This window comes from Taudactylus pleione, unplaced genomic scaffold, assembly GCF_031769625.1.
Source record: "Taudactylus pleione unplaced genomic scaffold, aTauple2 ptg000906l, whole genome shotgun sequence".
NCBI lineage: Eukaryota > Metazoa > Chordata > Amphibia > Anura > Myobatrachidae > Taudactylus > Taudactylus pleione.
In genome coordinates, this window is record NW_028285307.1 from 2,631,380 (window position 1) to 2,645,969 (window position 14,590).

Genomic DNA, 14,590 nt, shown 5'->3' on the forward strand with positions numbered 1-14,590 from the left:
GAGATATGTGTATACAGAGGAAGAGTATACAGTGTGAGATGGTGTATACAGAGGAAGAGTATACAGTGTGAGATGGTGTATACAGAGGAAGAGTATACAGTGTGAGGTGGTGTATACAGAGGAAGTATACAGTGTGAGATGGTGTATACAGAGGAAGAGTATACAGTGTGAAATGGTGTATACAGAGGAAGAGTATACAGTGTGAGATGGTGTATACAGTGCAAGATGGTGTATACAGAGGAAGAGTAAACAGTGCAAGATGGTGTATACAGTGTGAGATGGTGTATACAGAGGAAGAGTATACAGTGTGAGATGGTGTATACAGAGGAAGAGTATACAGTGTTAAATGGTGTATACAGTGTGAGATGGTGTATACAGAGGAAGAGTATACAGTGTGAGGTGGTGTATACAGAGGAAGAGTATACAGTGTGAGGTGGTGTATACAGAGGAAGTATACAGTGTGAGATGGTGTATACAGAGGAAGAGTATACAGTGTGAGATGGTGTATACAGAGGAAGAGTATACAGTGTGAGATGGTGTATACAGTGCAAGATGGTGTATACAGAGGAAGAGTATACAGTGTAAGATGGTGTATACAGTGTGAGATGGTGTATACAGAGGAAGAGTATACAGTGTGAAATGGTGTATACAGAGGAAGAGTATACAGTGTGAGATGGTGTATACAGAGGAAGAGTGTACAGTGTGAGATGGTGTATACAGTGTGAGGTGGTGTATACAGAGGAAGAGTATACAGTGTAAGATGGTGTATACAGTGCGAGATGATTTATACAGAGGAAGAGTATACAGTGTTAAATGGTGTATACAGTGTGAGATGGTGTATACAGTGTGAGAGTATACAGAGTGAGGTGGTGTATACAGAGGAAGAGTATACAGTGATGGTGTATACAGTGTGAGATGGTGTATACAGTGTGAGATGGTGTATACAGTGTGAGATAGTGGTATACAGTGTGAGAGTTACAGAGTGAGGTGGTGTATACAGAGGAAGAGTATACAGTGTGAGATGGTGTATACAGAGGAAGAGTATTACAGTGTGAGATGGTGTATACAGAGGAAGAGTATACAGTGTGAGGGTGTATACAGAGGAAGAGTATACAGTGTGAGATGGTGTATACAGTGTGAGATGGTGTATACAGAGTGAGGTGGTGTATACAGAGGAAGAGTATACAGTGTGAGATGGTGTATACAAAGGAAGAGTATACAGTGTGAGATGGTGTATACAGTGCAAGATGGTGTATACAGAGGAAGAGTATACAGTGTGAGATGGTGTATACAGTGTGAGATGGTGTATACAGAGGAAGAGTATACAGTGTGAGATGGTGTATACAGAGGAAGAGTATACAGTGCGAGATGGTTTATACAGAGGAAGAGTATACAGTGTGAGATGGTGTATACAGTGTGAGGTGGTGTATACAGAGGAAGAGTATACAGTGTGAGATGGTGTATACAGTGCGAGATGATGTATACAGAGGAAGAGTATACAGTGTTAAATGGTGTATACAGTGTGAGATGGTGTATACAGTGTGAGAGTATACAGTGTGAGATGGTGTATACAGAGTGAGGTGGTGTATACAGAGGAAGAGTATACAGTGTGAGATGGTGTATACAGAGGAAGAGTATACAGTGTGAGATAGTGTATACAGTGCAAGATGGTGTATACAGAGGAAGAGTATACAGTGTGAGATGGTGTATACAGTGTGAGATGGTGTATACAGAGGAAGAGTATACAGTGTGAGATGGTGTATACAGAGGAACAGTATACAGTGTGAGATGGTGTATACAGAGGAACAGTATACAGTGTGAGATGGTGTATACAGAGGAAGAGTATACAGTGTGAGATGGTGTATACAGAGGAAGAGTGTACAGTGTGAGATGGTGTATACAGTGCGAGATGATGTATACAGAGGAAGAGTATACAGTGTTAAATGGTGTATACAGTGTGAGATGGTGTATACAGTGTGAGAGTATACAGAGTGAGGTGGTGTATACAGAGGAAGAGTATACAGTGTGAGATGGTGTATACAGAGGAAGAGTATACAGTGTGAGATGGTGTATACAGAGTGAGGTGGTGTATACAGAGGAAGAGTATACAGTGTGAGATGGTGTATACAGAGGAAGAGTATACAGTGTGAGATAGTGTATACAGTGCAAGATGGTGTATACAGAGGAAGAGTATACAGTGTGAGATGGTGTATACAGTGTGAGGTGGTGTATACAGAGGAAGAGTATACAGTGTGAGATGGTGTATACAGTGCGAGATGATGTATACAGAGGAAGAGTATACAGTGTTAAATAGTGTATACAGTGTGAGATGGTGTATACAGTGTGAGAGTATACAGTGTGAGATGGTGTATACAGAGTGAGGTGGTGTATACAGAGGAAGAGTATACAGTGTGAGTGGTGTATACAGAGGAAGAGTATACAGTGTGAGATGGTGTATACAGAGGAAGAGTATACAGTGTGAGATGGTGTATACAGAGGAAGAGTATACAGTGTGAGATGGTGTATACAGTGTGAGATGGTGTATACAGAGGAAGAGTATACAGTGTGAGATGGTGTATACAGAGGAAGAGTATACAGTGTGAGGTGGTGTATACAGAGGAATAGTATACAGTGTGAGGTGGTGTATACAGAGGAAGTATACAGAGGAAGAGTATACAGTGTGAGATGGTGTATACAGAGGAAGAGTATACAGTGTGAGATGGTGTATACAGTGTGAGATGGTGTATACAGAGGAAGAGTATACAGTGTGAGATGGTGTATACAGAGGAAGAGTATACAGTGTGAGATGGTGTATACAGTGCAAGATGGTGTATACAGAGGAAGAGTATACAGTGTGAGATGGTGTATACAGAGTGAGGTGGTGTATACAGAGGAAGAGTATACAGTGTGAGATGGTGTATACAGTTCGAGATGATGTATACAGAGGAAGAGTATACAGTGTTAAATGGTGTATACAGTGTGAGATGGTGTATACAGTGTGAGAGTATACAGTGTGAGATGGTGTATACAGAGTGAGGTGGTGTATACAGAGGAAGAGTATACAGTGTGAGATGGTGTATACAGAGGAAGAGTATACAGTGTGAGATAGTGTATACAGTGCAAGATGGTGTATACAGAGGAAGAGTATACAGTGTGAGATGGTGTATACAGTGTGAGATGGTGTATACAGAGGAAGAGTATACAGTGTGAGATGGTGTATACAGAGGAAGAGTATACAGTGTGAGATGGTGTATACAGAGGAAGAGTATACAGTGTGAGATGGTGTATACAGAGGAAGAGTGTACAGTGTGAGATGGTGTATACAGTGCGAGATGATGTATACAGAGGAAGAGAATACAGTGTCAAATGGTGTATACAGTGTGAGATGGTGTATACAGTGTGAGAGTATACAGAGTGAGGTGGTGTATACAGAGGAAGAGTATACAGTGTGAGATGGTGTATACAGAGGAAGAGTATACAGTGTGAGATGGTGTATACAGAGTGAGGTGGTGTATACAGAGGAAGAGTATACAGTGTGAGATGGTGTATACAGAGGAAGAGTATACAGTGTGAGATAGTGTATACAGTGCAAGATGGTGTATACAGAGGAAGAGTATACAGTGTGAGATGGTGTATACAGAGTGAGGGTGGTGTATACAGAGGAAGAGTACAGTATACAGTGGAGATGGTGTATACAGAGGAAGAGTATACAGTGTGAGATGGTGTATACAGTGCAAGATGGTGTATACAGAGGAAGAGTATACAGTGTGAGATGGTGTATACAGTGTGAGATGGTGTATACAGAGGAACAGTATACAGTGTGAGATGGTGTATACAGAGGAAGAGTATACAGTGTGAGATGGTGTATACAGAGGAAGAGTGTACAGTGTGAGATGGTGTATACAGTGCGAGATGATGTATACAGAGGAAGAGTATACAGTGTTAAATGGTGTATACAGTGTGAGATGGTGTATACAGTGTGAGAGTATACAGAGTGAGGTGGTGTATACAGAGGAAGAGTATACAGTGTGAGATGGTGTATACAGAGGAAGAGTATACAGTGTGAGATGGTGTATACAGAGTGAGGTGGTGTATACAGAGGAAGAGTATACAGTGTGAGATGGTGTATACAGAGGAAGAGTATACAGTGTGAGATAGTGTATACAGTGCAAGATGGTGTATACAGAGGAAGAGTATACAGTGCGAGATGGTGTATACAGAGGAAGAGTATACAGTGTGAGATGGTGTATAACAGTGTGAGGTGGTGTATACAGAGGAAGAGTATACAGTGTGAGATGGTGTATACAGTGCGAGATGATGTATACAGAGGAAGAGTATACAGTGTGAGATGGTGTATACAGTGCGAGATGATGTATACAGAGGAAGAGTATACAGTGTTAAATGGTGTATACAGTGTGAGATGGTGTATACAGTGTGAGAGTATACAGTGTGAGATGGTGTATACAGAGTGAGGTGGTGTATACAGAGGAAGAGTATACAGTGTGAGATGGTGTATACAGAGGAAGAGTATACAGTGTGAGATGGTGTATACAGAGGAAGAGTATACAGTGTGAGGTGGTGTATACAGAGGAATAGTATACAGTGTGAGGTGGTGTATACAGAGGAAGTATACAGAGGAAGAGTATACAGTGTGAGATGGTGTATACAGAGGAAGAGTATACAGTGTGAGATGGTGTATACAGTGTGAGATGGTGTATACAGAGGAAGAGTATACAGTGTGAGATGGTGTATACAGAGGAAGAGTATACAGTGTGAGATGGTGTATACAGTGCAAGATGGTGTATACAGTGTGAGAGTATACAGTGTGAGATGGTGTATACAGAGTGAGGTGGTGTATACAGAGGAAGAGTATACAGTGTGAGATGGTGTATACAGAGGAAGAGTATACAGTGTGAGATAGTGTATACAGTGCAAGATGGTGTATACAGAGGAAGAGTATACAGTGTGAGATGGTGTATACAGTGTGAGATGGTGTATACAGAGGAAGAGTATACAGTGTGAGATGGTGTATACAGAGGAAGAGTATACAGTGTGAGATGGTGTATACAGAGGAAGAGTGTACAGTGTGAGGTGGTGTATACAGTGCAAGATGGTGTATACAGAGGAAGAGTATACAGTGTGAGATGGTGTATACAGTGTGAGATGGTGTATACAGAGGAAGAGTATACAGTGTGAGATGGTGTATACAGAGGAAGAGTATACAGTGTGAGATGGTGTATACAGAGGAAGAGTGTACAGTGTGAGGTGGTGTATACAGTGCGAGATGATGTATACAGAGGAAGAGTATATAGTGTTAAATGGTGTATACAGTGTGAGATGGTGTATACAGTGTGAGAGTATACAGAGTGAGGTGGTGTATACAGAGGAAGAGTATACAGTGTGAGATGGTGTATACAGAGGAAGAGTATACAGTGTGAGATGGTGTATACAGTGCGAGATGGTGTATACAGAGGAAGAGTATACAGTGTGAGATGGTGTATACAGTGCGAGATGATGTATACAGAGGAAGAGTATACAGTGTTAAATGGTGTATACAGTGTGAGATTGTGTATACAGTGTGAGAGTATACAGTGTGAGATGGTGTATACAGAGTGAGGTGGTGTATACAGAGGAAGAGTATACAGTGTGAGATGGTGTATACAGTGGAAGAGTATACAGTGTGAGATGGTGTATACAGAGGAAGAGTATACAGTGTGAGATGGTGTATACAGAGGAAGAGTATACAGTGTGAGATGGTGTATACAGAGGAAGAGTATACAGTGTGAGATGGTGTATACAGAGGAAGAGTATACAGTGTGAGATGGTGTATACAGAGGAATAGTATACAGTGTGAGGTGGTGTATACAGAGGAAGAGTATACAGTGTGAGATGGTGTATACAGAGGAAGAGTATACAGTGTGAGATGGTGTATACAGTGTGAGATGGTGTATACAGAGGAAGAGTATACAGTGTGAGATGGTGTATACAGAGGAATAGTATACAGTGTGAGATGGTGTATACAGTGCAAGATGGTGTATACAGAGGAAGAGTATACAGTGTAAGATGGTGTATACAGTGTGAGATGGTGTATACAGAGGAAGAGTATACAGTATGAGATGGTGTATACAGAGGAAGAGTATACAGTGTGAGATGGTGTATACAGAGGAAGAGTATACAGTGTGAGATGGTGTATACAGAGGAAGAGTATACAGTGTGAGATGGTGTATACAGAGGAAGAGTATACAGTGTGAGATGGTGTATACAGAGGAAGAGTATACAGTGTGAGATGATGTATACAGAGGAAGAGTATACAGTGTGAGATGATGTATACAGAGGAAGAGTATACAGTGTGAGATGGTGTATACAGAGGAAGAGTATACAGTGTGAGATGGTTTATACAGTGTGAGGTGGTGTATACAGATGAAGAGTATACAGTGTAAGATGGTGTATACAGTGCGAGATGATGTATACCGAGGAAGAGTATACAGTGTTAAGTGGTGTATACAGTGTGAGATGGTGTATACAGTGTGAGAGTATACAGAGTGAGGTGGTGTATACAGAGGAAGAGTATACAGTGTGAGATGGTGTATACAGAGGAAGAGTATACAGTGTGAGATGGTGTATACAGAGGAAGAGTATACAGTGTGAGATGGTGTATACAGTGTGAGGTGGTGTATACAGAGGAAGAGTATACAGTGTGAGATGGTGTATACAGTGCGAGATGATGTATACAGAGGAAGAGTATACAGTGTTAAATGGTGTATACAGTGTGAGAGTATACAGTGTGAGATGGTGTATACCGAGTGAGGTGGTGTATACAGAGGAAGAGTTTACAGTGTGAGATGGTGTATACAGAGGAAGAGTATACAGTGTGAGATGGTGTATACAGAGGAAGAGTATACAGTGTGAGACGGTGTATACAGAGGAAGAGTATACAGTGTGAGACGGTGTATACAGAGGAAGAGTATACAGTGTGAGACAGTGTATACAGAGGAAGAGTATACAGTGTGAGATGGTGTATACAGAGGAAGAGTATACAGTGCGAGATGATGTATACAGAGGAAGAGTATACAGTGTTAAGTGGTGTATACAGTGTGAGATGGTGTATACAGTGTGAGAGTATACAGAGTGAGGTGGTGTATACAGAGGAAGAGTATACAGTGTGAGATGGTGTATACAGAGGAAGAGTATACAGTGTGAGATGGTGTATACAGTGTGAGGTGGTGTATACAGAGGAAGAGTATACAGTGTGAGATGGTGTATACAGTGCGAGATGATGTATACAGAGGAAGAGTATACAGTGTTAAGTGGTGTATACAGTGTGAGATGGTGTATACAGTGTGAGAGTATACAGAGTGAGGTGGTGTATACAGAGGAAGAGTATACAGTGTGAGATGGTGTATACAGAGGAAGAGTATACAGTGTGAGATGGTGTATACAGTGTGAGGTGGTGTATACAGAGGAAGAGTATACAGTGTGAGATGGTGTATACAGTGCGAGATGATGTATACAGAGGAAGTGTATACAGTGTTAAATGGTGTATACAGTCTGAGATGGTGTATACAGTGTGAGAGTATACAGTGTGAGATGGTGTATACAGAGTGAGGTGGTGTATACAGAGGAAGAGTATACAGTGTGAGATGGTGTATACAGAGGAAGAGTATACAGTGTGAGATGGTGTATACAGAGGAAGAGTATACAGTGTGAGACAGTGTATACAGAGGAAGAGTATACAGTGCGAGATGATGTATACAGAGGAAGAGTATACAGTGTTAAGTGGTGTATACAGTGTGAGATGGTGTATACAGTGTGAGAGTATACAGAGTGAGGTGGTGTATACAGAGGAAGAGTATACAGTGTGAGATGGTGTATACAGAGGAAGAGTATACAGTGTGAGATGGTGTATACAGAGGAAGAGTATACAGTGTGAGATGGTGTATACAGAGGAAGAGTATACAGTGTGAGATGGTGTATACAGAGGAAGAGTATACAGTGTGAGATGGTGTATACAGAGGAAGAGTATACAGTGTGAGATGGTGTATACAGAGGAAGAGTATACAGTGTGAGATGGTGTATACAGTGTGAGATGGTGTACACAGTGTGAGATGGTGTATACAGTGTGAGGTGGTGTACACAGTGTGAGATGGTGTATACAGTGTGAGAAGGTGTATATAGACACAAAGAAGACAAGATGACATGGTTTATACACAACATGTAGGAAAGTATGTCAAACTGTATAAAGAGAGCGAAAGAAAGAGAGAGAGAATGGTGTATATATTAATCTATAGAATAAAACCTGTTCCGTATGATACTAACGAGACTTCTGGGTGTCTAATTATACTATACGAATTGTCCTATTTTCTTGTAATAATGTTTTAATTACTAAAATCACGCACTTGAACTGAAGGATACAATAATTCGCAGATATTAATGGTAGAAGTGGAAGATGACGGCTGGCGTCTGGGGAGGAATCGCACTTACGTGTCACCGATGCCGCCTCTAATTGGATTTAGCGTAATTGTGTTCTGCGGTATTGCAGTAACGGGGGCCACAAGGAGAGTCGCAGGATCACTGCAACAACCCCACAGACAATGGGGCTACTACAAATACCTGAGGACCATGATTTGGGGAGGTGGGGGAATAGTATCGGGAGCTGGGGGGTGAATTGGGGTAATAATGAGTACCTGCATTTAGTACATGGGAATATTTTTAAAATGTGTATTAATTCCTTCTCAATTTGTAACTTTGGTCTCATACTAGTTATTACCAGCCACAGTGACATCAGAAATATATTTCAAGTGTTTGACTTATCTCTAACAATCTGCCCCCGCTGTCTCCTTATCTCTAACAATCTGCCCCTGCTGTCTCCTTATCTCTAACAATCTGCCCCTGCTGTCTCCTTATCTCTAACAATCTGCCCCTGCTGTCTCCTTATCTCTAACAATCTGCCCCTGCTGTCTCCTTATGTCTAACAATCTGCCCCTGCTGTCTCCTTATCTCTAACAATCTGCCCCTGCTGTCTCCTTATCTCTAACAATCTGCCCCTGCTGTCTCCTTATGTCTAACAATCTACCCCTGCTTTCTCCTTATCTCTAACAATCTGCCCCTGCTCTCTCCTTATCTCTAACAATCTGCCCCTGCTCTCTCCTTATCTCTAACAATCTGCCCCTGCTCTCTCCTTATCTCTAACAATCTGCCCCTTGCTGTCTCCTTATCTCTAACAATCTGCCCCTGCTGTCTCCTTATCTCTAACAATCTTCCCCTGCTGTCTCCTTATGTCTAACAATCTTCCCCTGCTGTCTCCTTATGTCTAACAATCTTGCCCCTGCTGTCTCCTTATGTCTAACAATCTTGCCCCTGCTGTCTCCTTATGTCTAACAATCTACCCCTGCTTTCTCCTTATCTCTAACAATCTGCCCCTGCTGTCTCCTTATCTCTAACAATCTGCCCCTGCTGTCTCCTTATCTCTAACAATCTGCCCCATGCTGTCTCCTTATCTCTAAGGGATAGAGGCAGAAGGGTGAGGGTTAGGTTTAGGCACTAATGGGGTGGGTTAGGGTTAGAGGCAGAAGGGTGGGGGGAGGGTTAGGATACTTACATACCCCTGTCGGGATACTGAGCATCGGGATGCAGACGTCAGTAATTTGACAGCTGGCATCCTGACTGCCGGGAATTCATACCCAACCCGTCAGAATAAGTCTGCACCCATAAGACAATAATAGTGCTCTGTCTGCCACATTTACTAACATGCTCGTTAACCAGTGGCATAACGTGGGGGGGGTCAAGCAGGGCACATGTCCTGGGCGCCGTTGGCACCAACCGCAGTCCAGGGCACGTGCGGTCCGCAGCACTGCAGATTAAAGCCGGCGGCGGTGTGTTTGTTTTAGCACTGCAGCCAGTAAGAGTCAGACAGGCTCTCATTGGCTGGCACCCAGGGCTGGAGCCGGAACTCACTCATGAGCTCCACCTACTGGCACGGGCACTGGGTGAAGGGAGAGACGTCATGACGGCTCTCCACCAGTGCCGAGAGGGACGGGAGCTGCGGACAGCGGCAGCAGGTGCAGGAGCGAGGATTCCGGTAAGTAAATTATGTGTTGTGTGTGTGTGTGTCTGTCTTTTGTGTCAAAGGCACTACTTCTGGGGGCACTATATATTGGGCACTACTTCTGGGGGCACTATATTTTGGGAACTACTGGGGGCACTATATAACGGGCACTACTTCTGGGGCACTATATATTGGGCACTATTTGGGGCACTGCATAAGGGGCATTACTGGGGGCACTGCATAAGGGGCAATGCTGGGGGCACTGCATAAGGGGCATTACTGGGGGCACTATATATTGGGCACCTCTTAAGGGGCATTAATGGGGCACTGCTTAAGGGGCACTGAATATTGGGCACTACAACAGGGGGCACTGCTTAAGGGGCACTACTGGGGCACTGTATATTGGATACTGCATAAGGGGCACTACTGGGGCACTGCTTAAGGGGCATTAATGAGGCACTACATAAGGGGCAATACAACAGGGTACATTGCATAAGGGGCACTGCTGGGGGCACTGTATATATTGGGCACTGCTTAAGGAGCATTAATGGGGCACTGCATAAGGGGCACTACAACAGGGAGCATTGCATAAGGGGCACTACTACTGGGGGCACTGTATATTGGGCACTACATTAGGGGCACTGCTTAATGGGCATTAATGGGGCACTGCATAATGGGCAGTAAAACAGGGGACACTGCATAAGTGGCACTACTGGGAGCACTGTATATTGGGCACTACTGGGGGTACTATATATTAGGCACTGCATAAGGGGCACTGCCTAAGGGGCATTAACGGGGCACTACAACAGGGGGCATAGCATAAGGGACACTGCTACTGGGGGCATTAAGGCTCATATGGAATGTAAAGGAATGATACCAGAGTGACGGGAGACGGTGGTGTGTTATGTTGACACGCCCACTTTTTGAGTGCCCTCGCCCCTTGTGGCATGTGCCTTTTTTTGGGGGGGAGGGGCTTAATATTTCATCTTGCCCTGGGCTCCAAATACCTGGCGTTAACTACTCAATAGTCATCAGGCTCATTTTGGGGCTACACACTGTTTGCCCCCTACCCGAGGCTGGTGGATGGCCATCAGATGTAGCGTGGGTGAGCGAAGACAAGACCGACGCTGCATAACTGAATATAAAGATGGCAGGTAAGCACGATCGTCCTTTCTAAAAGCACTGCGGCACCCTTCAAAATGTTGCTATGTGGCGCACCATGTCTAAGCTACGCCCCTGGGCCCACATCTGCCCGCCCTGAGCATAGCAGCGACATAATGACCATAGTGTGCCGCAAACAACGCACAATATTCTAATCTGTGCTCTTCATCGTCATTCATCTAGTACCGCTACGTGAAGGGAACCCGGCGCGGCTGGTTATAGCATGGCACGCCAATGACCTGCAATCAGGCTGCAATACATATAAAGGTACCGTGTATTATACCATTTGCCCATTCCTTTTATACGGCTGGCGTTCGGAGCCACCGCTCCTGGCACTCACCTGACAGGTGACCTGTACGATGTAAACAGCCTCGGATTCACTGGCGTTGGCATCCTCTGGCCGCGAGTCCGGCAGAGAGAGCTGAAAGGCACGTAATGCCGTCATTCACCGCATAAGGGCCAACAGAGCTCCTGTATTACATTATTTCCATTACCCAACTCACGCCCAACTATAATATAACCCAATTCATGGCAGCGTATGTTCCCATGGTCTTAAATACCTAAAAAAAAATTCTAATATATATTTTACTTTTTATTTTTTTTTAACTGTGACTGGTGCTTTCACTGTTAAACGCTGTAGTCACCGAACGCCGCCTACTAACAGCAACATCAACGGTGCTACTAGAAAAGTGCTGCGTGTTCCACGCAGTGTCCCTTACCTGGATAGGACCGTAGTTAACATTTTCATAATGATAGTGAGCGCAGTCTGCCAGCTTCACAAATGGTCCGCGCGTTACCCTGAACAGAGACCAGGACAAACAGGGTTAATAAGCCCCCAAATCCCCAGCAGTCACCTCTCTTGTCTGTAGCGTACATTCTATCTCATCCATCTCCAGCATGTGGCATACAGGGCTGTCCCAGGGTCCCGCCGACCTCCACCCTCGCCCAACACCCCCCCAAAAGGTACCTCTTGTTGGGTCGCCCCTTCACGCCCGTTGGTGCTGCTGAAGATATGAGGCGCCCCGGACCCTCCGTGCCTGTATCCAGTGTGTCCGAGCCCCGAGCCTGGAAGCGAGAGAAGATTTACGTGTGTGCACGCAGAGCAGACGCTCAGTCTCAGAACGCATTCAAAATTCATGACAGTTACATTTTAAACCACTTTATTCCGGGCAGCGAGCGGCGGCGGCGGCAGCCACGTCAAGCGAAATCACTTCCCTGCATGCTGACAAAACAGCTAGAGAGTCTGAGTGTTTTCCGGCACGCGGCAAGACGAGGTCTGAAACTACATCCGTATGTTTTTATTAATTGAAGCTTTACACCTCACTTGTTCATGCTTCCCCTTAATGTCTTTGGACTTTAAATAAAACATCAATGAAAAAAATAAGTCAATAAAGAAAAACAAAAACATGGCCATATCCCCGATAACACGTTGGGATCCGGTTATTCGGCACAACCTCTGAACGACCAGGTGGGTGAGCATTTGGGTCACCCATATGGATGGCCAGATTGCACCAGTCGGGTTGTTCAAGTGACAAAGAATAATTCATGTAGGGGGGGGGGTTTATACACTTTCAGGTTAAGCAATAACCTCACCAGTGGCATCTGCAGAGGTGGGGCACTCCAAAATTCAAATAGGGGAGCCACATCAACTGCTACCCCAAATGATGCCAAACATCGCCGGCTGGGACTCCCTGGCAGCTGGTGTGGCTCCTCCCCTACTGAAGTTTAGACTGCGCTACAGCCCCACCTCGGGAGACGCCACTGAACCTCATCCACCCGGGTATGGGTGCCACTGTTTCCTAATGTACCAGGTCACTAAAGACTGGAACTTTATCAAGCAAAGCCCACGGGTACAATGCTTGGTAAGAATGCAGTGTATGACCTTCTAGCATACTTGACAAATACTTGATTTTCCTCCTGCGGGAGACATATGTGCCCAGCTTCACAAACGGCCCACAATTTTGTGAGACTCCCAAACCCCACCGTCTTCATAGTACAATGGAAAGGATGGGATATGATGCAATGGTCTGTGAATCACATCATCATAGCCCCCTCCCCTTCCACCTGCCCAGGGGTCCTAACACAAAGCTATATCACCAGTGTGAGGGGGAACGGTGGCATAACGTGTACTGGGGTGTCTCTGTGGCATAACGTGAACTGGGGGTTCTCTGTGGCATAACGTGTACTGGGGTTTCTCTGTGGCATAACGTGTACTGGGGTTTCTCTGTGGCATAACGTGTACTGGGGTTTCTCTGCGGCATAACGTGTACTGGGGTTTCTCTGCGGCATAACGTGTACTGGGGTTTCTCTGTGGCATAATGTGTACTGGGGTTTCTTTGTGGCATAACGTGTACTGGGGGTTCTCTGTGGCATAATGTGAACTGGGGGTTCTCTGTGGCATAATGTGAACTGGGGGTTCTCTGTGGCATAATGTGAACTGGGGGTTCTCTGTGGCATAATGTGCACTCGGGTTTTCTCTGTGGCATAATGTGTGCTGGGGTTTCTCTGTGGTATAATGTGTGCTGGGGTTTCTCTGTGGCATAATGTGAACTGGGGGCACTACAGTGTTTTGAACACATTTGTGGTGCTGGGAGTGTTTACACATTATACTTTCTAATAACATCACCCATATATCATACTGACAATTTTATTGGTAGGGGCCCCCACAATTTAGTTGCACAGGGGCCCCTACAAACCTTAATCAGCTCCAGCCCTCTTTGCATGATGCTGAGATTTGTGTCATAAACACATTGGGGCCTATTCATCATAACTACCTTACCGCAGCTGCGATCAGCGCTCTACCTTACCCCAGCTGTTATCAGCGCTCTACCTTACCCCAGCTGTAATCAGCGCTCTACCTTACCCCAGCTGTAATCAGTGCTCTACCTTACCCCAGCTGTAATCAGTGCTCTACCTTACCGCAGCTGTAATCAGTGCTCTACCTTACCGCAGCTGTAATCAGTGCTCTACCTTACCCCAGCTGTAATCAGCGCTCTACCTTACCCCAGCTGTAATCAGCGCTCTACCTTACCCCAGCTGTAATCAGCGCTCTACCTTACCCCAGCTGTAATCAGTGCTCTACCTTACCCCAGCTGTAATCAGCGCTCTACCTTACCCCAGCTGTAATCAGCGCTCTACCTTACCCCAGCTGTAATCAGCGCTCTACCTTACCCCAGCTGTAATCAGCGCTCTACCTTACCCCAGCTGTAATCAGTGCTGCGCATGCGCCGTTACGTTAAAAGCGGCGCATGCGCAGCACTGCCTACAGCTGCGGTAATTCTGTTTCCCACCTAACCACCCCCTCCCCCCTAGCTCACCTCCCTGTCCCCCACCTACCTGGCCGCTGCGGCCATGGACCCCGACCTCCCGTTTGAAGAGAACAAA

The 14,590-nt window shown here is 45.0% G+C and overlaps 1 protein-coding gene across 4 annotated transcripts in view; it reads right to left on the reverse strand.

Moving 5' to 3' along the window:
- ARHGAP33 (Rho GTPase activating protein 33) overlaps positions 1–14,590 on the reverse strand; it is a 122,292-nt gene that overhangs the window by 41,079 nt on the left and 66,623 nt on the right. For all 4 annotated transcript variants that reach the window (XM_088459374.1, XM_088459373.1, XM_088459372.1 and 1 more), the window contains 3 exons: positions 12,174–12,271; positions 11,926–12,004; positions 11,547–11,627 (listed from right to left, as the gene is read on the reverse strand). In XM_088459374.1, coding sequence (XP_088315500.1) covers positions 11,547–11,627; positions 11,926–12,004; positions 12,174–12,271 — 258 coding nt within the window. The remainder of the gene's footprint in view (positions 1–11,546; positions 11,628–11,925; positions 12,005–12,173; positions 12,272–14,590) is intronic.